Genomic DNA, 25,794 nt, shown 5'->3' with positions numbered 1-25,794 from the left:
GTTCACAGCTTCCTCTCAGGCATCCATCTGCTCCAGCATGGGTTTCCTCCATGGGCTGCAGGTGCATCTCTCCATCCCTTTGGACATCCGTGGGCTGCAGGGGCACAGCTGCCTCACCATGGTTTGCACCAGGGGCTTCAGGGGAATCCCAGCTCCAGTGCCTGGAGCACCTCCTCCCCTCCTTCAGCACTGACCTTGGGGTCTGCAGGGCTGTTCCTCTCACATATTCTCACCCTGCTCTTCTCTGACCCCCATTACATCTGCACAGTAACTTTTTTTTCTTCTTCTTCAATATGTTATCATAGAGTCATTATCTCCATTTCTGATTGGCCCAGCCTTGGCCAGTGGGAAATCTGTCTTGTAGCCTCTTGGGACTGGCTCTGCTGGACATGAAGGAAGCTTCCAGCAGTTTGTCACAGAAGACATCCCTGTAGGCCCCCTCACTACCAACACCTGGCCACGCAAACACTATACAGAGGGGCTGCCTACCTTGTCACTGCTCTGTCCAGTTGGTAGGACAAAGCATAAAGACCATCATGATCAGAGGATAAATGCCGACAAAGCAGAGATGAGCTCAAAAGGTTTGAGAGTCATATTATAACTTTTCTAATTATTTGGATTATAACTAGCATCTATGGTCATTTCTGAGTGTTCTTAAGTTTAAAATACACACTCATATACATCTGGATGGCTTAAAACTGAACCCAGCCTTTTTCTGTGGAGGAAGAATGTAGATGTATTAGCATGGCACTGGTCTTTGCCAGACTCTTTTTGGGCTAATGATTCAAAGCCCTTGGCTGTTTCCAGGGAGAAGTAAAATAGGGGTGTTTTCTACAAAAACACATTCCTTGCTTTGTACCTAGATATGATGTAGGATCCAATGTGGATGAGCATGAGTCATGTGCTCCACATGCCTTATGGCACTTTGTAAGTAGGCAGTGAAGTGCTGGCTCATGAGTCATCAGCTTCAAGTGAGTGGGCAGTCAAATCCTGCTTAAGCTGATTTTTCAGAACCATTTCTGAAGTGCAAATATAGCATGGGCAAATTATTTTGGTTTTGTTTTTGTCTTCTCGGCTTCTGTTTCGGCCAAGGCCCCATGTTATCAGGCCTGACATATCCTTCAAGTTTTATTTTGTGCCATTCCGTCTTTGACATGCTTGTCCAAAGAAGATTCATCATCTGCTTCACTGTAAGCAGTTTCCATTTTCCTTAGAATTACAACAGAAGCAAGAAAGTGAATGGAAATAGCAAACAAGGTAAATAAACTGTTCTATTTCTTCTGCTGTTAGGGTTGCTTTGGCATTAGATTATGGTTCTGTTGAATCTTAAATTCAAAATATATATTTTCCCTTTCACTACTTCTCCTTTTAGTGTCATTAGATTATATAAAATGGATGTAACCCTGCTATTTCAGAACTTCACCTAAAACTTCATACAGCCACAGAAATCCTGCCACTTGTTGAGACAGAGCTCCTGCTGCAGCAATAATACCCTCAAATGAGTTTCAAAGGTGCTACACCCTACCTGTACTCTTTATTCACAGGACCACACATGGGTCACACATTCCCTCCACCTTGATATAAACTGCAGAAAGATGGCACTTTGCCCCCCTCCATTCTTCTCTGGACCCTTGGTGTGTGGCTCATAAAGAAATCAAAAAACGGCTATTTTCCAGATAGTAAGAGAAAGACAGCCAGCTCAAACTGGACTGGATGAGACTACCCAGCACCACTCCTTGGACTTGGCATCTCCCAGAAAACCAGCCTTGCTCTGCTGCCAGCAGAGCCACTGCTGCCATCTCAAGGAGCAACATGAGCACCACAATGCCTGGTGGAACTGTTCCACTGTCTCACAAGGCTGTCCTGTTTGGAAGCTGCTAGCAACAAGCATTTTCTTCAAAAGCTTTTTCTTAATATAAAAATTAGTATCTGGTGCAACTTTCCCTCAAACCCCACCCTCCCAAACCCAAACTAATCACGAAGGCCACCAGCAAAAGCAGACTGCCGGCAGCAATCCAGGCTGTGGACAGGGGATGTGGAATTGCCCATAGCCCCTTTTTCTTGGCTGCTGTTGGACCGCGCACCCGCTGTGCCGGCACACAGGAGGCGGCCCCTTCCAGTGTCCTCCAGGGACACCTGATGGAGCAGGATCAGACTTCCAATCAGTAGCACAGCCTGTCCCTTCCCGGCTTTCGAGGGCCTCACGTGCTGCCCGATCAGTAGTTTCTTGGACAGCCTCTTTGTTTCACCCGAACTGCAGAAGCGCCTGCATGCGCCGCTGCTCCCCCCGATGCCTCCTGCGAATTTCTGTATCACATTTCAGCCCGGGCGGGGATTGGGGAGTCGGGCAAGTGGGAGCCCCACGGACGGGATTTTGGGGGTTGGGCAAGTGGGAGCCCCACGGACTCTGGATTTTCTGCGGGAAACGCTTTCCCAAGCTGGGGTACGCGAGGCAGCGGCCGCACCACAGCGCGGCGGAGCAGAGCAGAGCAGGGCAGGGCCGGGCAGGGCAGGGCATGCTGCCCTCCGGAGAGCTCGGCTCTGCCCCAGGCGGCTGGGCCGCGGACAAAGGGGCAGCGCCGGCGGGCCAGAGCCGGGCCGGGGCCGGGGCCGGCCGGCGGCGCGGCGGGGCCGGAGCGCTACGCCCGGCGGCCGGAAGCCAGGGCGGGGGGTGAGGGGTGGGGAGAGGGGAGGGCGGCCCGGCCCGGCTGAAAAGGAGAGCTCGCCCGGCGCCCCCCCACCTTCGGTGCTGCCCCGCAGGCGCCCCGCAGCATGGCGCTGTCCTGGCGGAGCTGGCTGGCCAACGAGGGGAGCAAGCACCTCTTCCTGGTAGGGGCGGCCCCGGGGGGATCCCCTCGGCGGGGCTGACCCGCGGAGGAGGCTCAGGAGGGGCCGCTGGGTGCTGGCAGGCGGCGGGGGCCGGCCCGGGGGCTGCCCCGCGGGTCGAGGAGCTGGGGCACCTCATCCCGGCGTGCGGGGCTGGGGTCCCGGCGTGCGGGGCAGGACGCCGTGCGGCTGCCGCGGCTCGGACGGGCCGGCGGGATGTGCTCCGAGCGCGTCCCGGTGCGCGGCTGGCAGGGATGGATGCACGCGGAGCCGTGCCCCGGGACAGTGCCCGCCTCCGTGCCCTGCCCGCCTCGCACGGGCTCTTTGTTAGGCTCTCTTTGGGAAGGTTTGGGGGAGAAGATGTAGCTTCTCGGAGGTCAAGTTCTTTACCTTCTATTGTCTCTTTGTTGTTGTTTTTTATTCTTTGAGTCTCTTAAATGCAACATCCCGCTAAAGATTTGGGATAGTGTCTTATATGAGAGTGCTGTGCTAGCTCTAGGTTGTTGTAAGACACAAAAAGTTCTGTGAAGTTCAACGAAAGTGAAAATTTCCAACATAGGGGAACTTCCTTTTAGTACTTTCAAGCATACTATGTGCATGAAGTTTGCTTTTCCATTCCATTTGCGAATGTTTATGAAACTACAGACCTATGAGTTTTATGAATGAAATGAGCACTGAAAAGTTTGCACATGTAACTTTCACTTACAATCTCTTGTTTCTGTTTCATTTCAGTTTTTCTGGCTCTCCCTCAATGTATGGCTCTTCGGGAAAACCTTCCTGCTTTATAATCAAGGGCTACAGTATTACTATTTGCATCAAATGTTAGGGGTGAGTGACCTGGATATTACATTTTGCCCTGGATGGGATAAGGGGCAGAATGCATTTGCTAATCAAAGATGACACAAACTGCCTGTTAACTTTTCAAAGTGGGAAAAGATCTGGTAAGAAATTACTGGGATACTTCTGGCAGTTGTTTAGGAGTAGAGAGTGAACACTGTTGAGAAGAAAAAGAGCCAGTCAAGTGTGGGACAGCTATTCTTTTCCCTCCTCTCCCCCATCCCAGTGTTGCCAGCAGCAGCATACAAGGTTTACAGAAACACAGACATACTCAACAAATGACTGGAACTCCACTTTTTGTCATCAGCACATTTAGCAAGCTATGGACTCTTGTTGGCAAATTCTTTCCAATCCAGTTATTGTAGTATTCATGCTTGCTGAGGGACTTCTTTTAATAAGTCTCAGTTCTTTTCAGTCTTTGTCATTCTCATGGATACTCTGTTCTGTGTAAATTCACTATAATGCATGTAACTTTAGTTTTGTTTTCTAATGGTAAATTCTTTGATTCTGGGTGGTTTCATGAAGATTCAGATATTTTGGATTAGCAAGGGCAACAGCCGCCACCAACAGATGAATCCAAAAAGATACTTTGGAGATGTGAGAAACCAACCTGCCTTGGGAAATTACCAGTGTAGTAATTTGAAAAAAACCCTTCTGTTTAAAAAAGCATAAATTGAGATTTAATGTCTTCCTGGGAAATGCCCATGGGTTGCTCAGAATTTGACAATCCAGGAAAAGGTGTCTGAATAACATGATGCTTTGTAACACTATGTCATACTCAGGAATGGATTTCAATAGAAAGTTGACATGGGATTAAACACAAATGATGCACATCCTAATCTGCTGTAGAGCCTCTGGGGTTTAGTTTTGGTGAATCCAGGGTATATAGTTTCATGTGGCTGATATTGTCATAACTGGAAAGTACCATAATGTTTTGTGATCTTGCTTGGAAATAAGTTGGGTTGATACAATTTTTTCCTTCTTATGGTAGTTTCAGATATGTTCAAGAATGAATCTTAGTGAAGATAGTGCAAAGAAGAAGGGAATGACGATAATTAAATCCTTCATGGTAGTGACTTTCTTGACAGAAAAAGCACGAAAATATGTTTAATTTTACCTTGATTTCTAGTGGCTTTGCAGCCCAGTGTATCCATTTGAAAACTGTGTTTGTTCCTGATGGAGCAAATGGGTTGGTTGTTTGTAGAGCAAATGTTCTGGGGTAATGTGTTGGACCATATTTTCAGCTGGTATCAATCAGCAAGTTTCTCTCAACTGAGATTGCTCATATGCCTCATACCAGCTCATCATCTGGTTGGGATTTTTTTTTGGTTTTCTTATACTTCAAAATGGAAGACACTTGCAAAGTAACTTAATGTGTGTTCAGAATCTGTGAGATGACTCAGGCAACAGATTCCTTGTCTTGGTCAGGAGATGAGGACTAGGAGGCCATGCTTTTAACTTTGTATAATTGTGTCTGCCACTGTGGGAAAAAGTACCACAGAATTTAGGGACTTCTAAAATAAGGTTAAAAATGAAGAGCCAAGTATAAAAGGTACTTTTGGTCAAAGTTATAAAACTAGTTTTAACATTTTGAAAATACTGAAGACTAATGTACTAAATGTACTTGCAACTCACTTTTTACAGCTCATTTAAATATCTTCAGAAGATCCCAAAGTTAGCTTTCTCCCTTCTCTTCATTATATCTGTGTATGTGTATTAATCATAGAGATTATTTTGCAAGGGATAGGAAAACTGAACCCAATTTGGTTTCTTCAGGAGATGGCATAAGCAGTACTACACCTGCAGTTGCCTTCCACAGGGATTTTTGCACCTCTTCTTTTTCTCTGTTGGATTGTATAGCCACTGACCCATGGCCCATCTGTATAACCACTCTCCTCTCTGTTCTATGCATGCGTGAGTGGTTTGCAGAGCCTCTGTGCCACTTCTTGGTGTCTGAAGATTTTGAGATTTAGATTAAATTCTTAATTTATAATTCAACAGTTGATATTTTTTGTGTGAACAGATTGAACTTTTTAATGGGTACTTCTGTGACAACTGATTCCTTTTTCCAGAGAGCTAACAAAGTTGCCAAAAAGGAGTGGCACTTTTTGAATTAAAAAAAGTTTGTTTTTTTTCAGTGAGATCTCCTAAGGAGTTGGCTTTTTTTCTCTCTTAATATGCTAGAATGGCCTTAAGAACTTCTGCACTTGCAGCACGGAGAGATTTACCACAGGTAATTTTGTTGTTTACCAAGTAATAGAATGGAGAACAAGAAGAGTTGCTGGAGGGAATCAGAAAGTGATATGAAATGAGATCTTGGGCTGAATATTCTGAGTATGTTCAACTATGCCATGCTTTTATGCCATCTATTTCTGATGTGAAGAAAGAGAAAGAATGTGGTTGGTGTTTTGTTTAGTGATCACTGAAGTGATTTACTTCCCTCCAGCTGTCTACAGAAGAATGAGGCTCAGATTTATCCTTTTCCAATTGCATTCTCTGTGATGTTGAACAAGTTACTTTAGGACAGGATTTAAAATTCGTTTAGGTACTTAACTCTCACTCAATCTTTCAATAACAATCTTCCTGATCCTTAATTCTACACCTGTGAAAAGGCACTAAGAGCATGGTGGTGTCCTGGAAGTAACAAGAGAACAGATGAGTGGAAGGCAGTAACGTGGTAGGAGGAGGTTGATCAATCTTTTATGTAGCAGGAAACTTAGTGTCATTTTGTGTCAAACATCTCTGCGTCATTCAGTTTGACTTCCCTTGATGAGACTATGAGCTCTTCACTGCGCAGTCTCTATCCTTGGGTGTTTTCAAAACCTAATTGGGCAAAAAACCCTGAGCAAACTTTATCTGAGTTTGGTGTTGAGCATGCTTAGAACAGGGGGTTTCAGCAGAGATATCCTGAGGTCCCTTCCAACCAGAATAATTCTGTGGTTACCTAATACTTGCAGTGAAAGTTCACCAGATAAAGAATCTAATTTTTTAATGATTTTGCAGGTGTTAACTTGGGGTCTTACATTGCTTAAGGAAGAGAAGCCCATGAAAAAATCCCCAACAGACAAGAATTTCTTATAAAAGAGTTTGGCAAAGAGGAAAGGAATAGTCTCATCTTTGTGTTCATGACAGGTGCTATAATGAGTAGGCATGAGTTACAGAGAGTCTTAAATTACTTGACTCCAAAATATTTGTTGTTGGAGATTTTGGTCTACTCAGTCAGTGAAATTGTCCAGACTGATTTTTTCACAGACTCTTCAGGATTTCTCTCTTCAGTCTAACTTGGCTGTATTTTTGTCCAACAAGTTTGATTGTGCCTGGTCAAAAAAAGTCAGCCACAAATTTGGTACTGGCCTTATAGACCTCAGTCTTCCTTTAACAGCATTGAATGAAATGCTTGTTTCCTGTTGCTTGAGTTCCCTGTAAGCAGAAAGCACTTTGAGCTCATTTTGTCATGGCATGAAGGGTCTCTCTTTTCCCATTCCCTCTCTTGTCCCTGCTCAAATAGCTGTAATGTAATCAAATGTTAATGCAAGAGATAAGCTTCTGGGTTTCAGACCAAAGTGAAGAAAATGCATTGTCAGAAGGATCTCTTTGGGAAAAGACTGAATAACTGAAAATGGGCCTGAAAGGAAAAAGTGCTGCCTCACTTTTTTGTCTGCTGCCTTTTTATTGTGTAGTATTGTGCATAGTATTTGTCACCATTATTCACTGCTTGGAATATGTTCCAGTAACTTTTATGTCTCTCCTTGCTAGTTTATCATAAGGACAGAGATTTCACTAATTGAGACCATATTCCACTTTCATTGATCCTTATGCAACCATGCGGAACCTGCTTACCTCCCACAACTTAGCATTGGAGGGAGTTGTGTGTCTTGATCCTTCGCTTAGAGATTATCAGGGAAGTTGGAAACTATTACTGCACTCAAGATTAAGTTAGTTGTTTTCTTCAGTTTGAATGACTGATTTAAGCAGAAGGAGTACATCTTACACAAAGGAACTGTGTATAAAATGGGAACATGACCTAAACTTGTAGACAAGTAGAGATTGGAAAACCTTCAAAGAATGCCTGTGTGTTGAGTTACAAGTGAACAGAGAGAATACTGATTCACAGCAGTGCAGGGAAGATACCCTATACAAATTAAAAATAATATTGCACCACTTAAAATAATTTTTAAAGGGTTTCAGTACATGAGTTTGGGATTTACTTTGAAACCTTCCTTCTTCAGGTGCAAAACCAAGTCAAACTTCTGTGGAAGTTTTCACATATTCTGGTTTCCCCTACCCTCACATTTTCCTTCTTTTCAGCTGCTTAATTTTTGTTGCTAGATCTCCAGCCAGATTTGACAGGCCTAAGGGGAAAAATTGCTGTGCATACACCTCAGTTCTCTCCTTCATCTTAGGTTATCAGTGCTCTGTTACTCAAGAGAAGGAGTACTCTATGAAGAAAAGGAAGCTGGGTCAAAAGGAGTCGTGTTGTATAGCACAGTTTGTTCCACCTAGGAAAATAACTAACTTTAGCTGCTCCAGTACTGATCTGGGAAGTGGTCTGTGACCTGTGTCTACAGAGCAGCGTGCAGCTTGTGAGTCTTGCCAGAACCTTTCAAGGTGTCCTGAACCAAAGATTGAAAAATTTTAAAGAAAAGCTCTAAGAGACAGCATCAAGTGTGGTGCCTCCATTGCACCATGACCTGTTTAGGGTTGTTGCTTGTAGGTGGTGAAGTCTTGAGAAACAGAATCACATCACTCTCAGGTGTGGAAGGGTTTGCATTATTCTAACATTTTTTTTGGTACAAGGTTGACTTAGAAGGTGAGATAGGACAGTATTTGTTGAAATCTTCATTTTGCATCAGTGTATAAAATATCAGGTCTCTATGCACAGCAGTTGCAGGTAACATCTCTGTATTTATAAATGATGAACTCTGGGGAATTCTGGGGTACACAGTAAGGTACTTCAGCCCTCAGTCTAATATTGAAATCGTTTGCCTAACAGAGAAAGCTCCTTTTCCTAATTGAGAAAGATAATTTTCTCATTTTCAGTCTTGCTGACAGCAATATACAACAAGAACTAACTCTTCACTTCTCTGTCCTACTTTGTATGTTGTATGAGCACAGCCAGGAGTTGATCTGGATTTCTGTAGACTATGTATCAGACAAGGATAACTGTAGAATTTGCATTCTGGAGTTTTTTTAATAGTGCTTTGGAGAAGGTGGCAGTTCCTTTACACTTGTCTGGAGGAAAAATTTAACCTAGTTTTTAGGATTTGAGTTTGTGGATGGCCCAGTTCCCTACTATTTTTGCCACAGATTTAGTCTGTAAATTTGAGTATGTTTCTTTTCTGCTCCATGAAATCAGATACCAGTATATGTTGTACCAGATAGGCAGATTATGGAAGGAGGTGGTCAAATGCTTGGATTTAGTATCGACAAAGCTGGATAAAATGGTGTCCAGCAGAGATTTTTTGTGTGTGTGTGTGTTTTGTGTGTTTTTTTTTTTTTTCTTTTTGATCCTGCAGAAATTTCACATGCTAGTAACATGCAATAACTTTTTTTTTTTTTTAAGACAGTAAAAACTTCAGGAAGAAACTAGGATTATATTTTTCTCATTTCTTAACTACTTAATAAGGGTATATATTCCCTTCTAGACCCAGTGAACTGCCTTGGAGCAAAAATCATCCTTTATTCTACTATTGTTTAAAAATCCAACAATAATGTACTGTGTTAATTTGTTACTATGCCTCCCAGGCAATGCAAAGGAAGTTAAGAAAGAGATCTCTTGGAAACCATTTGGAAAGAATTAGTTTCATGGTAATATTTTTAGCTTTTGGCTATATATCAAGACCAAACTTAAACTCTTTTTCTTCTTGTCTGAATTTTGATTTTAAGAATTTCTAAATGTATTTCCTATTGTTTGCAAATCAGTCATGGGCTTGTTGCAGGAAATATTACTGAACTTTATTTCTTCAGAATAAAACCTTACATGAACCATTGGTAACAATATTTTAATATTTGAATCATACCTCCTTGAAAATACAGTAAGTAGTTGTTTGCTGGTCTCTTTTCTTTTTTTCGTTTCTTTTTTTTTTTTCTTCTGTGTACACGTGTTGATAGCATTGAATTATATTGAATACAAGGACATCCTTCCATGGTAATTGCATTATGAATGAATATTTGTTATTTATTAGATAATGGAGAAAAACAAAGGAAGGTTAGTAGGATAGCCTTTTCTGCACATCATTCGTGATTCATACTTGTTAAATTGTTTGGCGTTTTACATAGAACCAGAGTCCATGCTGAGCTGGAAGGAACCCATCAGTCAGCTCCTGGCCCTGAGCAGGACATCCCAAGAATCACCCCATGTGCCTGAGAGTGTTGTCCAAGTGCTTCTTGAACTCTGACAGGAGTTATTTAATTTAACACTATACAGTGTAGAATTGACTCTCTTCTAGACCAAACTATTGTTTTGTTAACGTTTTGTAAGAAAAATTGTTGTGCTTGGTAAAGGAAATCTTGGATAACTGATGTAATGCCTAGTTTATGTTTAAACTCAAAGACAAAAGGAATTCTTGAGAAACTAGTGATGTATCATATAGGTCATACAACAGAAGTTATTAAAATTTTCAAACTGCTCATTAATGGTATTGCAACTTTTTTAGATTTTGGGTATTAGTCAACAGCTACAAAAATGGTTCAGTTTGCTTCTGGAGTTTGCATAACATTATTTCTACATAATTCTTGAGTTTTTCAAGTCATGCCAATTTAATCAATGCAATACTGTAGCACATCAGTAAGCCCCAATAAAAATTCTTACATGTTTTAATGACCATGTTTCTGAAGTTATTGCTTCAATGAGGTGTATAGCTCATTTTTAGCTTCTCTTTAGAGATTTAATCAGAATAGAGACAGTGTTGTATATGCAAACAGTGCATTATAGAGACACTTTTCTTTTCTTTAAGTCCAGTCTGTTCAAGGGTCAGTTGGGAGAGTGCGGAGTGGGGAGGAGAGAATGGCCTAAGGTCTGAAGAACGTGGCTTATGAGGAAGGAGTAGTAAGGAAAAACAATTCTCATTGCACAAGTAATCAGAGAGTGAAGCAACAGATGAAATAGAAGCAAGGGAGGCTTTATGTAAGGAAAAAGAGGATTAACAGTACATTGGAAGAAATTGTGGAGGACATCTGGAGAGTGGGAAAGAACTAAGTGACATGGCTCATTTTAGTCTTATTTTCTATCATTCAGTAGGTTGGAGATGATCTGTTCCTGGGATTTTTTTGCTGGCGATACCACACTTACATAGTAGAGAACAAGGTAGAGCACATTTTGTGGGGTAATTGCTCCTACTTCTCATGGGCAGCTTTTGAGAGAGAGTGTCCTTGCGACTGTTCTGTTCTGTGGAATTTGGTAGAGTCTGGTGAGGAGGTCCTTAGCACTCAGGTCAAACTAAATAATGTCAAGTAGCTGGAAGAGAAAAAGGATTTAGGTGCAGAGCTTGGTTCTTCAGGTAGATTGAAGAACCATGTCTTTACCTCCTGTTTGCTTCCTGGTGCTGTGCCCAGGTGTGCTGCAGAGCAGGTGAGGTATGTGGATGTTGCTAACTGTGAGAGCAGGAAGTTGTAATGTTTTATGGTGCTGGTATTTACAAACTCTTTCATGCTGTTGTACATGAGATCTTGCAAGATATTCTGAAGTGCAATTATTCTGTTTGTTTTTACTAGCTTATATATACAAACATAGGTCAGTATATTTTGTTTCTTGATAACAAATACAAGAATATTATAGATGTTGCACAGATTTTTTTGTCGGAGAAAGTAGAACATACTAATTTTTTACATTGAGTTTAATTTTGAAAAGGTAATAAACCTTAAGTAATTTTTATTAGATAATTCATACCTGTTCAGCTTATTCACATGATCCTGCAGCACTTGAATTATCTTTAATATTATAATACTTTTTTACTAATTAATTCAGGAGTTGAAATACTTGGGGTTTTGAGAACAGTGTAAGTAATATCCTTCCAGAAATCTGTTGACAGTCTAAAAGCATCATTTATGTAAGCTAGTAAAATGTTAATCCAACCTAATAACTAGGAGAACAATGGCATTTTGCTAACTTTTTCAAATTATAAATGAATGCGATAATATAATAAGATTAAAAATACAGGTTTATGACATGAATATGTGCTTTGTTCATTTATTTGACAAGTGTTTTTCTTCTAATTATGTAAGTTCCAAATATATCAGTGAAAGCATTAGTGAAATTAGATTTCATTACAGTTCCCAGCTATTGAGCAGTTAAACTGAAGAAAACCTACTTTCTTTATGTCCAAATATGGCATTGCATAATGTGCATGGATGAGGAATTTTGCGGCAATTCTTTAACAGCCCTTGAAACACTATGACCATTTCAATTTGACTGAATCAATATTTTTTCACATCTTTTTGTGGCTTAACAGAAAATCATTACACTCGAGTGGCTGTCTAGTGTCATCATAGTATTTATCGCTCTTTATTTAGTTATGTCTTTTGAAGCTTTCGGGTCATTTCTCAGTGGACACTCTTGTCTCAGATGTTTTGTTCCATGTGACTTTGAGCACCGATGAGGATATATTGGATCTTCCAGTAGAAAGTTGCCATTTATTGTTGACAAAATAAATTTTTAATAGCTTCTTGATGCAAAGATGAGAGCTGTTTCCTTCCCTGTGAGGACAGGATAGCATGCTGTGTGTGCCATGGTTTCTCCAGCACATCGTGAAACTCCACTATTCTGATGAGTTGGAAAGCATGGGAACCATTTGGTTTTGCAGCAGAGAAAAAGAGAAACAAGACTGACACATGTACCATTCCTTTCTCCCCATAATCTAACTCTTGCAATGTTTGTTCAGCTAGGATTGTGTATTAGCAGAGCTTCGGCATCCGTCCTCAATCTCAACTGCTGCCTGGTCCTGCTCCCAATGTGCCGTGTTCTCTTGGCCTTCCTGCGGGGATCTCAGAAGGTGAGTGCTGTCCTCAGAATGCAGTGCTTAAGAAGAGGTCCAGGGTCTCTTTTTGGTATAAAAACAAATTAAAAGGAATCTGTTGCATCCCTGTTTGTTCTACAGTATGTGCTCGCATGGTGCAAGTATCAGACATTTAGCCTGGATTTGTGACTCCTTTGAACACAGGCTTTGTCTGGTTTGATTTGACCTGTTTAGAGGGTGGTTTCTTCAGTGCATTTTTGAAGGATGAGGAGTTGCTGTGGAACTGTAACCAGATGAATTCTCCTCTGTCTTTCTAAACTCTTATATTAGAGATATATGTGTCCTCTCAAGTGCTTCCTGATAGAATTCAACAGAGTAAACCCAACGTTGTCTCTGCATGACCACAAGTGTCCTACTGGAGGTGATAGAATGTTCTATAAAAATGCCCAACTTGATACACTTGTTATCATGGCAGAAACAATTTTTAGCTTCTTTGTGGTTCTCCAATTGCTTTTACAGAAATATAAATAATGCTTTTGAGGAACACTTGTGTTTGCTAGATGGTTGCAAACTGAACCTGTGAGTTTTGGTTTTGTTAATCATATAACAATACCTATTAGATTTGATACATATAGATACACATATCTATATATGTGTACATATATATATCTATATATGTGTACATATATATATATGTGTACATATATATATATATATATATATATATATATACACCATTCCTTTATATCCTGCTTATAAGAGTCAGTGATGCCTTCACAAGTAATGCTGGGATTTCTAAATATTAGGGCCAGGAGGTACATTATGTACTGTTGAGAGCTGTGTAATTTCTTCATCAAGTCCTCAAAATTGTCTGCTTGGCGTAATCCAGTAGTTTTTCAATTTAGATACTAAGCTTGCAAAGGTGTTAAACCTAACTGAAGTTGCTATTTTATCACCACAGTTGCTTTTCTTTGTTTTGTTTTGGAAGAGATTGCTTGAATTCTTCTCTTACTAGGTTGCCAGCAAGAAAACCAGAAGGCTGCTAGATAAAAGTAAAACTTTCCATGTGACATGTGGTGTTACAATATGCATCTTTTCAGGTGAGATCTTACTGTGCTGAGCAGCAGCATGTTTTGGAAGCAGCACTTTGTGGTTTTTCTGCTGCAGTACATTTGGGGGTAGTCTTGCTCTGTGCTTGCTCATCTTAAATTGTAAATGCTTTCTCAAATGTGTGTGGGTTTCGATTCACTTTTTGCTTTAAACACATGGGCATACATTCTAATGTCAAGCCTTTCCTTAAAATGCCAGTTTCTTTGAAGACAGGTGTGTGAGATCAGGTCAAAATCTGCCCTTACAAGTGAACCCTCATTGTACCTAAGAAATTTGAGTGAAATAGCAGGGTACTACAGCCTTACCTGCAGAGAAGGCAGCAGTGAAGACATCTGCCCACTTTGGTGAAGAGGAAATATTCTTGGCTGGACACCTTTGAATGTTGTGTCTCAGCTGAATCTTTGCAGTACAGAAATCGTCACTGTAGTGTTAAAAAAAATCCTAAAATACATACAGCCTTGTGTCATTAATATTTATAAGCTGATTTACTCTTGAAGAATAATTAAAAATTCCTTAGTCCCTGGTATATTTCATGCGGGTGATGTGATTATATCTTAACATCTGGGTGGCTACTGGGAATATCCAGCACTTGTTTACAGATTTACTCAGGTTTTTGGTTTTTTTTTAGTCTTACATGTTGCTGCTCATCTAGTGAATGCTCTTAACTTCTCTGAGAACTACAATGAAGAATTTGTGGCGCTAAATGCAGCAAACTATCGTGGTGAGGTGAGCTAGCTTTCCTTTCATTGTTTGGTTTTAAGCATATAATATGAATATTTGCATATTCAAGACCACTGTGTTATCTGTACAGTGCAGTGCTCCTGTTTCATACACTAAAAACTCGCCATTGTGTGGATTCCTGTGGATTTTATTTCTTGGTCTAGACAAAGCATGTATTAAAGGTTCAGTCCAGTTTGATTATTTTCACCTTGTGCCTTGTTCTCTTTCTTCTCTTCTCTTTCTCTCTGTTCCTTGGGTGGGCCTGGTTAAGACATTTCTGCTGCTTTCTGGGCAAATTTGTTCTGCATTTCCACTCTTCAGAATACAATGAGATTTGAAACTGATTTTGCATTTTGCAGCTGCAGTGAGTGCATATATGAGTATATATGCTAAGCATGGAGTTAGTTATCTAGATGAACTGATTTCTGCTTGTGAAATACTTGTTTTGTGTGCCTTGTCTGACTGTGGTGCAGATGTCTTGCAGGAATATCAGATTTGTAGTCCCTTGGCCAGGTGCTTACTTGTGTATTTGGCAATGGAGAGATATTTGCAGATTTTAGAAGCAAGACCAGAGTCCAGCACCCTTTCTTTTTGGGCTGCAGTCAAGTTATCTCTTGTTTGTGTTCATTCTAGTCTCTCGTCTGCACTTCTTTTCTTCCAGTTTCATTAGGAAATACTTAGAATGACTCTATCCCAGCTGCACCATTTCCTGGAAAAAAGAGAGCTTGACTCAGTCCAGGCTCCTAAGGACCAGCAACCAAGGTCTTCCACTCCCTGGGTGAATGATCTAATCACAGAGCTATTCAATGGCAGACATACATGCCAACACCAACTGTCTGTTTGTGTTAGGAGTGGTCTGATAGACTTCCCTTCATCAGGAACATCAACAGGAGCTTGCCTCAGGCAAGAACATGCCAGGGTTCTAAGTCTCTACTAAGCAGCAATAGAAAATGGAGACAATAGCAAGTTTTTTAAGAACTCTAGGATTAAAACTCCTGAATTTTATGTACTTCAGTAGCTCTTGCACCTTTGTATTTGAATCCCACTTATATCCCTTTTTAAACTGTGGTGGACAGTCTGAATGCTGCTCTCATCTTCTCTACCTGGGTACACACAAGCTCAGAAAGAGGGTCACTTAATTTTTCCTGTCCTATGTAAAAACATCTCACCTCCCCTCACTGCATTCTACTGCAAGTTTAAATAAAAAAGTTCTCCAAGCAGTGAAGACAAAACCTCTTGAAGTATAGGATCAGGGGAAGTGAGGCAGTTTCCTTTGATGTTGAAATATCCCCTCTTCCTTTCACATGTGTTGAAGGACACAAGAACATCTGTCAGATCCTTTTTGTTCAGTCATGCTTCACGAGGGTCCGCTGCAAATGTCTTGGTGATGTAACTGTCAGTAAAATGCTTGCCTCCTGTCTTATATTTAAATTCAAAACCTTTCCCTTTTCTGCTCCACTCTGTCCTCCCAAGGGGATGAGGTAAGTGAGTAAAATTATGCTTTCAAAAATCAATTGTCTGTAAAATTATCTGAATCCAGATTATAGATCAGAATTATCTTTGCTGGGGGAATGCAAAGGCTAAAGGTTTAGTTTTTGTTGAATTGCAGTCAATGTAAACTGTTACCAAATGCCGAATTAATTTCCGTTTCCAGATTTAGGGACTGCGTATGTCTTAAAATGTGTGAGCTTCGTGAGCTACTTATTATTGTAAAATTATTTGCATTATAGATATAAATACCATATGTTGATTTTATGTTTTTGCTCATCTGTTTTTCAGGACCCGAGGAAATTACTTTTTGCAACTGGTAAGTCCGGCAAAACTGAATGAGAAAAGTTTACTGCTTATCATCATTGCTCTGCAGACAAAACCTCTTTTAGTCCTGTATTGGCATGCTCCATTTATTGTATCTCAGTTATCTGGAGTTGTGTTATTTGTGTTAATATAATCTGGATTTGGTTATCCAGGAGGCAGGAGTTACATAAACCCAGTAGTAGGATGAGCAGCATTTTCAAATTTGTTGTTGTACAGATGAGTCAGCAGAAATCCATTCATTTCAAACAGAGAGTCTCTGTTTTTTTATTAAAACCGAATTCCTAAATGATCCAATTTCTAGAAAAAGAGACAGAACAGAAAACCAGTCTTTTTGCTTCAGCTGGTTTATTTAAGGGCTGGTTGGGTTTCTGAGCAATCTAAACTGTTAAATGGGAATTAGGCTTCAGCACTGACACAGAATAAATAGATGAAGACATTTTTGGTGCAGGAATTTAGAAGTGAACAATGTTTGGGTATGGAGGGGCAGGCACCAGTCTGAGCTGTAGTGCTTCATAAGCAGATAAAGTTCCTTCCTGATGCCATCAGACTTTCTCCCTTATTTGGATCAAACACAAAAATCCTGACTTGGTAGCATTTAGGACACAGTCAAATAAAATCTATGAACAGACAGCAATGGTTCTAGGTTTGTCAATCCCAATAGGTGTGCTGGAATTAACAGCTGGTGTGCCAGTTTTTCCCAAAAACCCTAGGAAAAGTTTAGATCAGTTGAGAGAAGAGGAAAGGAGAAAGTGAACTGGCAGAAACTGAAGTCAGAGTTATCCTAAATTTAAAATTACTCTGTTCACTCCCTGTCCTAACAACTGGTAATTAGCATGTACTATTTGTGCTGAAGGAGTGCTCAGGCAGGGACCATGACTTTGCTGCACTGGGAGCTGTGCAAATAAGCAAAAAAACCCTGGTTTCTTCCCAGACAGTTCAGAATAACAAACAGAAGGAATAAGGAATCAGAAGGATTTATAGAGTGATGATGGCTTTTCAGATTAGCCCAGGAAAGAACCTCCTTGTATAAGGGTGTGAGACAGACTGTGGGAGGAACAAGTATTAAAGATTGTACTTAGTAGAGGAAAGGAGAGTCAGGGACAGAGCAGAAAGGAAACACTAAAAATGAACTGATAAATTGGGGCAAGACCGTGAGTGATTTCAGTTTGATGGAGAAGATAATTGAAAAACTGGACATAAAAGGTGACCTCTGCCTTGTGTGACAGTGTAGGAAGCTAAATCAGGTGCTGTAATGCAATTGCATTGGACATATTGGTTCAGAGCTGAGATTTATTGCACGCTACACATCAAATCAGATTGAGAAAAAAAGAAATGGAGAAGAAGGCAGTGGACAGAATGCATATTTTTTTTTATTGCAGCTGCTATTAACTGCAGTCTTTCCATGATGGAGGGAAATTGAGTTTTTTTAATACATAACCTCCATTGATTGTAGGTCTATAAAAACTGAGGAGTGAGTTGTGATGTGTCAGATTTTGGGTATCAGACTTTTCAATGAAAGGGTATTGAGAAGTTTATAAAAAGGTAAGATTTGAGATTCTCTCTCCTTCAATTTAAAAAAGACCTGAGGATAAACTAATTCTGATACAAGTCTTCGTTTGAGCAGATGAGTCAAATTGTTAATATTTTTAACATTTCCTTCCCAAGTGGTGGCTGCAGATCACTCTTACAGACCCTTGCTCTATGGGCAAAAATTTCAAGCATGGTACAATGCCTTGGAGAGTAATTTCAGGCTCTTCCCCATTCCAGAATGAAATGGGCTGGCAAAAAATTGTAGTGACAGCTTGCATAGAAATTGATTTGTTTGAAATTCTGTCCCTGAACAGGTTTTTAATTGTCATGATCAACAGAGTGTGGTGTTTGGAATAAAAAAGAGACAGAAGCTTGTACAGTCAGTCTTGCACATAAACAGTGTTTGTTCTTAGTTACCTGCTTAGACACAGATGTCACAAGCAAAAGATGACAGGAGCAAAGACAAATAGAAAATTGTGATGCATGGTGAAATGCAAGGAAAAGGGTATTTTTTGGGACTAGGGAAAAGGAGGAAGGAAGGGAAAAGGGAAAAGGAAGGTGGGAAATGGAACAAGAACTCTCCTATCTGGCTTGATGCATGAGTTGTCCTCAAGAGATAAGGATAAACAAGAGTTTGATTGAATAATGATTTGTATGTCTAATTCCACTTTCTTAAAAGCTCATAGTAGACAAAGATACCTCTTCACAGTTCAAATGTAAACATTACATCCTTTTTAGTTCCAGGTCTTACTGGAGTCATTATGGTATTAGTATTATTCCTAATGTGTACAGCTTCCACATATGCCATCAGGTAAGATGTAATATGATTGTTATGCTAAAAAATGCCATTTCTGTAATCATATTCTCTTACTAACTAGATTGTTTAATAATAAATACCAGTTTCTTGTCTGTTGTTTTTTCCTAGCTTGCAGTAAAATTAGAACAGTGAATTTTTATGAAAACAATTACAAGACCTGATTGAATTGCCTTCTGAAAAAGTACTATTTAATAATTGTGCTGAGTTAAAAATGTGGACCTTTAAAAATTTAAATCGTTTTTCTATTCCTGGTTGTAGGGGAAGCAGTAAACTCAGCAAATGGGAAGTTCTGTGCAGTGCATAAATTAGGTCCAGTGGAAGAAAAATAAGATCTTATTGTAATCTTAATTATTTTCACCAAATAATTGTAACAATAAATCGTAACAATTAATTTTAACAAGAAGAGTAACAAAACCCAAACAAACAAAAAAAAAATTCAAACGCCCAAACTATCAGCAATGAAATAAACCAACACAAAACTATGCTACTGAAGTAGAACATTGCTTTTAGGAATTCTTCATCTGGTTGTCAGATATATTCTTTTTAATGTGAATTATAATATATCAAGCAGCAATGCAGTATTGGCTCAGAGCAGCTGCCGGGTTTTCTAGGGGCTTGGTCCTTTGGTGGATTGACATTCTATACCAATGTTAATGAGCACATATGATAGTACCTGTGAGTGACTGGTACCTGGAGGGCTCTAGCCCATGTTGTAGTCTTTTTAAGGCTTGGATTCTGCAACTGAATGTGTAAAAATAACCCCTTCATTTTTACAGAGGTTGAATTCACAATGTAAGTGCATCACCTCAGTTCAGCAAACATGGAAGGATATATTAATTAGGTATCTTCAAACATTAATGGTGCTCCACTGATGTGAGTTAGATATCTGGCTATGAACTTTGTTGAACTAATCTATCTTTCCCGAGTAGCTGCGTTAACTGGCAATGTTATCCTGTGATTTGAGAAAGCAGTTCATCAAATACTTGTGCATTTTCAGTAGACAAGGCTTCTTCCAGGGCTGACACTTTTGTGAGGCACTGCAGGCTACAGACGTGCAGGATTAGGGTGCTGCACTGGATATAACATGGCTGCACATTACATGGTCTACACATGGCTCTGCTTGCAAAAAAATAACAGTATTGGGTAGATTTAAAAGTAAAATTATTACTTTTCTCTGCAACATTAAGCCAGAACAAAGTGTTGTCTTCTTCAAAGCCAAATTAAATTAGAAAAAACATCAGGTATTAGTGATTGGGAAACTTAGAAAAATATATGTAGTTGTAAACATTTGTAGAAATACTGTTTGGGTTCATGCAACATCTTTTGAAGTTACATACTTTTTAGTTCCTTCCACAGTTACTGTAAGTGCAAATATTTTCCCAGCTTTCTGCCATCTAGCCAGCAGAATGAAAACCCCAATAAAGATAATCTGCATCTCCTGTTACCCTAGCAATAATTCTTACTTGGAAATTTTATCCTGGCTTCTCCCTCAGGCATAGAGCTCAAGCTTGTCTTTATTATTGTGTTTTCTCTTAAGGAAGCAAGCTGCTGCATGCATTTCTATGTCCCTTTTCAATCTCTTTCTCTGTGGATTCTCACATGCCGTATGATGGCTGAGCATACAATACAGTTTTAGGAAAGTTAATGGCAAACGTTCACTGTCTATCAGAAACTGAGCTTTTTAAAAAGTATTTCAGAGGCTGTTATAGTCTTGGATTTCAGCCCTAATCTGCTCTTGCACACTGACCTGCTTGGTGATTTCTGCCTTTGTGTGTCCTTCCTGAAGTTGTTCTGTGCATGAGTATGCCTCTATTTTCCTGCCCTTTCAGTGAACTGTGATAATAAGTATTAGAAGAACTGAATTAGTTGCTAATGTTTTAAAATTATAAAGTGATTATTGGTTGAAAAGTTGTCAAAATTTTTGCCGTGTTATACCTGAGAATTAGGCCAACACTTTTTGTTTGGTAGTTGTTTTCAGTAGGGTTATGAATTTATCAGAAAACATAATAAATCCTGTCAATAAAATGTTGACAGTTCTGACAACTTTAAAATTAATGACATTTAAGATTTGGAAGTTATGTATTTAAAATAACATTAAAAAATAAGGTGCTGCAGTACTATCTATTTTTGTAACCAAATATTCTAGTCTTCAATTTCAACTTCTAAACTGCAGCATATATCTTCCTTTTCAAAACTGTCTGCAACAGGATTAAAAATATTTTTCTAGAACTGTGCTGCTTAATGTGTCTCTTTAAAGCATGATAAATTCCTCTTACATTTCTAAGTAAACTAACTCTTTCAGGTTTCATCTGCAAAATTCTAAAGTAGGTTAACCAAAATTAAATATTTAACTTAACCTCAAATTTTCAGGACCTTGCATTCCTAAGAAATGCATCCATTTTGTGAATAATGTCTATTTTAAACCCTCAGAAGGTAAAATAATTAAATGTTCTGAAGAGCAATGTGTATCAATAGGAAGATTATTGACCATATTAGAATACTAATGTATGTATCTGTAAGACACACAGTTTAAAAAAGACACACAGTTTAAGGATACAAGTAAGAAATACATAATTATTACAGTATTGGAAAATATGCTTCATGGTAAGAGGTTCAAGGATTTACATATCCGTATAATTTAAGGAGGGGAAGTTCAGAGGGCCTGCTCACATTTAGGGCAACTTGATACATGTGAGGAACCAGTAGAGATATCTGTAGGAGTGCTGAAAGGAGAATAAAATGCTCAACGAGCTGGAAGCTGACATTTAGATGTATTCAGGAAAGAAGTGTACAGTAATTTTAATCAGTAGCAGTAATTAGCTGTTGAAAGCAACATGTCAGAAGCAGTCCAGGGATTGACTTTTCATCACTGAAATTTTGAAAAATTGGTGCATTTTGAAAAAGGTGCTCAAGAGCCAATAAAACATTCAGTGTGCAGCTTTTGGTATTATAGCATGAAACCAAATTAAACCAGAGCTCCAAGACCTGTCCTTGTCCTTTCTCATGGTGTGGGGGTTTATGCCATCTTTAAGGCCCCATTCTAGGATTTTATGATCTGTTTTGAAACAGAGGGTCTGTTTTACACTCTTTGTGCCTTCCAATCATGCTTCCACTCTGCACACCATTGTTCTTATTTTCTTCTTACTGATGATTACTCCCACAACTCCTCACAGATACTGATGAGTGATTGCATGAAAATGACTCCCAGGGTGTGGGGAGTTAGAAAAGGCTTGAGCAGCTCCAAGGAGAAAAAAGTGTTAACATAGTGCTGACTGAGTGCTGAATGGCAGGGTGGAGGGGGGATGTCAGAGTCCCTTGCTGTTGCTGTATTCCTTCCTTTTTCCTCCTTTGCTTCCTTCCTTGTTATTTTGCTAGTTTGGATTTTATTTTGGTAGCCCTTGGATTATCAAAATTATTTTTCTTCTCTTGAGGAAGCAAACAAGTAAGTCCTGTAATAACAGAAACAAATGCAGTATACTTTTCAATTGTATTGAAGGAAGAACAATTAGCTGGTTCTGTAGAAGACCATAGGAGGGAAAAAGCTCTGAAAAAAAAAAAAGTTAGCTGTGTCAGAGGAATAGCTTCTTAAACCATGTTCTCAGAGCTAGAGATATTTTTTTATTTAATAATTGTTTTGGTTTATGAATGGGAGTAGGTTCTTTGGTTTTAGAAGGGACTCTCCTACCATGCTGTGTAGTGTGAGAGGTGTTTGTTTGCTGTGAAGTAGTGTATTTTCTTAGCCATTTGGTTGGTTTTTTTTTTTTTTTTGTTCATGGCTATTTTATCAAAAAAAGCCCAAACAATCTTAACAGAAAACAGTTCCAGATGAGTATTTCCTTTGGTCTGGGTTCTTTTTATATTGCCTGACAAATTACTGATAAAAAGAAGTCACCTTCACCTCTCCTAATCTCACAATGATAATGTTCTTCTTGTTCCTCCCAAGACCATCAGTCCTGGAACAGTAATGTATTTGGCTTCCTGACCTGAAAATTCTCCTACCATGCTCTTGTTGTCTCCTTGCTGTATGTCCTAGTCTTCCTGTATCTCCTTGTACTCCATAGCCTCACAAGGTTTTTACCCTTCCTGCTGGCCCTCCTGCTGCTGTCCATGCACCTCATTGTGTGCTGCAGCCTTAGTGACACATTAAATTGTATTGGGGCAGGGAGAATGCAAGGTGACACTCGCTGTAAGGAGGTTGAGTTTTGAGACTGGAGGTGGAAGAACTCTTCCAGCAGTAAGAATCTCGTGGAGACTAACTAGGACCTGTGAAAGCAGTCAAATCTCCCAGTTTCAGAAGAGTTCTCCATCTGGCTCTGTACTTCTACACCCTTACCTCTCTTTCTCAGCTTGTTTCTTCTGTGCCAGTCACTTGTTCTTCTCAACACTTAATTGTGTGCAAGTACAGTATGCCTGTCGGAAAACATTCTGGGCTTTGACTATTTTGCATAACTGTGCAGTGTATAATGATGTCCTGTGTGCACAGGTCTGCTTTTAATTAGCAGTGATTCCATCTGAGTTGAAACAACATTGAACAACATTTATTCTTTTCAGGGTTTCAAACTATGACATCTTCTGGTATACACACAACCTTTTCTTTGTCTTCTATATGCTGCTGATGCTGCACGTTTCTGGGTAAGTAAATGGAAAATACTCTTCCTTTTCCTGAAGCACAACCTGAAAGAGCAGTTTTCTTGATTGCTGCCTTTCCCGAGCTTGCTTGAGCACAGTGGGCCACCTTTGGGACATGACATTGGCCTCTGGTGTGTGATTAAATAAAGATAAGGATGCAGCTTGGAGATCTGTGTGTGCTGTAGCCAACTAGCACAAACTTCTTTACTTTCAAGATTATTCCTTTTCCATTTCCATTGCTCAGCGTTTAGTGAGAAATCAAGAAAACATAGTTTCTTTTTCTGCTCCCTCTTACCTGTTTGCTGAGAATATGAAACAAAGTTGCTCATCCCTTGCATTTTCCTTTCTGCCTCCATTTGACTCCAAAGGAGTGGGAAGGAATGGCATCTCCTTAATTACGTCTTTCTCTTTGCTTACAACATTTCCTAGTTTTTCCTCTTTTCACAAACATCATACCAGTGTTTATGTGCCATGAAGATGATAGTCAGATCTGTATCAGGCACAAACAAACTGAGCTCTGTTGTAAGGTAAAGCATCTTCCAGAAGTTACGACATATGTCTGTGTGGGTTGGGGGTTGGACTAGGTGACCTTTAAAGGTTCCTTCCAACACAAACTATTCTATAATTCTGTGAAAATATGCTCTGTTAACATCTCAGAAGTTTCCTTTGTGGATGTAGATGCAGAGTGTAGAGAAGGAAAGGTTTATTTGAATGAGGTTTATTTCTCCATGTCATCAAATATCTACTGAAACACAGGGTGCTTGAGTGTGTGACAGTGAGCCCTTCTGCTTAAAGTAAATTTGGAAAGGCAATTAGGCCTAGCAGGACCATGGTCGGAATATGTTGTTGAATAAAATATGCTGTTAAAGAAATAATGAGTTTGAAACAATTGAAACTTCTAGACACTATTCCAGTTCTCAGTGAGTTTGTTGGGGTTGTTTGGGGTTATTGTTTGTTTTGGGTGGTTGTCTGGATTTTTGGGGGTTTTTTTATTTTCTTTTTTTTTTCTTTTTTTTTTTTTTTTTTCAATTCCATAGCACTTGTTTATAGCTGGGGAAGATGGATCTAACCTGTTCTCCTCATCCTAGGCCAGGATGAAATTTTCAATATTATTCTTGACAGGTGTTTGTCAAATTCTTTAAAACATCTGTTGACTGAGATCCTCTAACCTCCCTAGGCAGTCTGTCCAGTGATTGCCTTAGAGGTACTTTTCACGTCCAGTTTAATTGATCTCCTTCACGGTGTTGTCCTTTGCCCATTGTTTTCCTAACCATGTTCCATTTACCAAGTTTGCAAACCAAGGCTGCAGTAATACAGCAAGCATTGAACAGGCATATTCTGGTCCACAGCCACCTTAGTACTGAATTACAAAGGTATTCAGTGTAAATCTAAAAGAACTGAGTGTCAGAAGTGGGAGAGGAATGAGTCATGGAGAGTGGGTGTTAGTTCAACTTTAAGATGCCTAAATGTAGGTCTCTACATGTTTTCTCGGTCTAATGAGTTCTGATAAATACAGCCAATGGAGCCTGAAGGATGCTTCATGTAATTTGCTGTTTCAGAGATCTACATTCAGGTGAGCTGGATTGATTCCTGGCTCCATTAGTGATATTGATAAGATCGATAGGACATGGCCACAAGTTGCATGAGGGGGTGATTTAGATTTGACATTAGAAAAAATTTCTTCACCAAAGGGTTGTCAGGCACTGGAACAAGCTGTGCAGGGAAGCAATAAAGTCACCATCCCTGAGGGTATTTAAGAGATGTCTAGATGTGGTGCTTAGGGACATGGTTTAGTGGTGAACATGGTAGTGCTGGGTTAATGGTTGGACTTCACGATCTTAGAGATTTTTTCCAGCCTAAATAATTCTGTGATCTCCTTTGAGAATAAAGGAAGCTTAGATATCCATGTTTAGGTGCCCAAATTACTCCTGTGTAGCATGTCTTAGAGATTTGCAGATGCATAGCCACTTACTGTACAGAGCAAGGCATTTCCCATGGCTGCACAGGCAGGTTGACTGATGTTTTACCTGTCTTAGGAATAAAGTATTTTCACAGTATTGCTGGATTCTAGTTTTGTTTCAAACTGTTGTAGATATGTTCTTCCTTCAGGCAGCCAACCACTTCTCAGCAGTATATAAAGTGATGTGATTCATCTGTCGTATGTTAGTGGTTTGTTTGTTCAGTGCAGAACTCAGCCTTTCTGGGCACTGATCTTGGGTGTGTACTTACTTTTCCTTGGCAGCTTTAGAAATGGGAGTTATTGAGCTGTTGTTAACAGGCAGCTTTGCCATCCCTGTTTGCCTCTCAGTTAGCATGTTTATAATAGGTTAAATAAACTGGAGATCACTGGAGGGGATGCTCATGTATGCAGCTACTCTCAAGGCAATCCTCTTTGGGGATATGCTGAGAAGAGAGAAGCTGTGGGAGTTGCTGGCAGGCATGCATGCATGCAAGCATGACTGCAAAAATACTGCATAGGCTTTGACTTCAGCTAAATTGATGAGGCACCATAATATTTATGCATCAGGGAACTAGCATAATGCTAGGGGTATCTGT

The 25,794-nt window shown here is 39.8% G+C and overlaps 1 protein-coding gene across 2 annotated transcripts in view; it reads left to right on the top strand.

The window, feature by feature from the left end:
• The first annotated feature begins 2,694 nt into the window (after positions 1 to 2,694).
• NOX4 (NADPH oxidase 4) overlaps positions 2,695 to 25,794 on the top strand; it is a 107,593-nt gene continuing 84,493 nt past the window's right edge. Inside the window, exons 1-8 of one of the 2 annotated variants that reach the window (XM_002186639.6) lie at positions 2,695 to 2,829; positions 3,559 to 3,654; positions 12,543 to 12,653; positions 13,633 to 13,717; positions 14,356 to 14,453; positions 16,227 to 16,254; positions 18,531 to 18,603; positions 23,161 to 23,241. In XM_002186639.6, coding sequence (XP_002186675.4) covers positions 2,773 to 2,829; positions 3,559 to 3,654; positions 12,543 to 12,653; positions 13,633 to 13,717; positions 14,356 to 14,453; positions 16,227 to 16,254; positions 18,531 to 18,603; positions 23,161 to 23,241 — 629 coding nt within the window. In that variant the 5' untranslated portion in view covers positions 2,695 to 2,772. Of the gene's footprint in view, positions 2,830 to 3,552; positions 3,655 to 12,542; positions 12,654 to 13,632; positions 13,718 to 14,355; positions 14,454 to 16,226; positions 16,255 to 18,530; positions 18,604 to 23,160; positions 23,242 to 25,794 lie in introns of those variants that run through there. The other variant, XM_072926990.1, reaches the window with a different exon arrangement.

The sequence above is a fragment of the Taeniopygia guttata genome, chromosome 1, assembly GCF_048771995.1.
Source record: "Taeniopygia guttata chromosome 1, bTaeGut7.mat, whole genome shotgun sequence".
Classification (NCBI taxonomy): domain Eukaryota; kingdom Metazoa; phylum Chordata; class Aves; order Passeriformes; family Estrildidae; genus Taeniopygia; species Taeniopygia guttata.
Note: the sequence above shows the minus strand (reverse complement) of the source record. Positions and strands in the feature narration are given on the sequence as shown.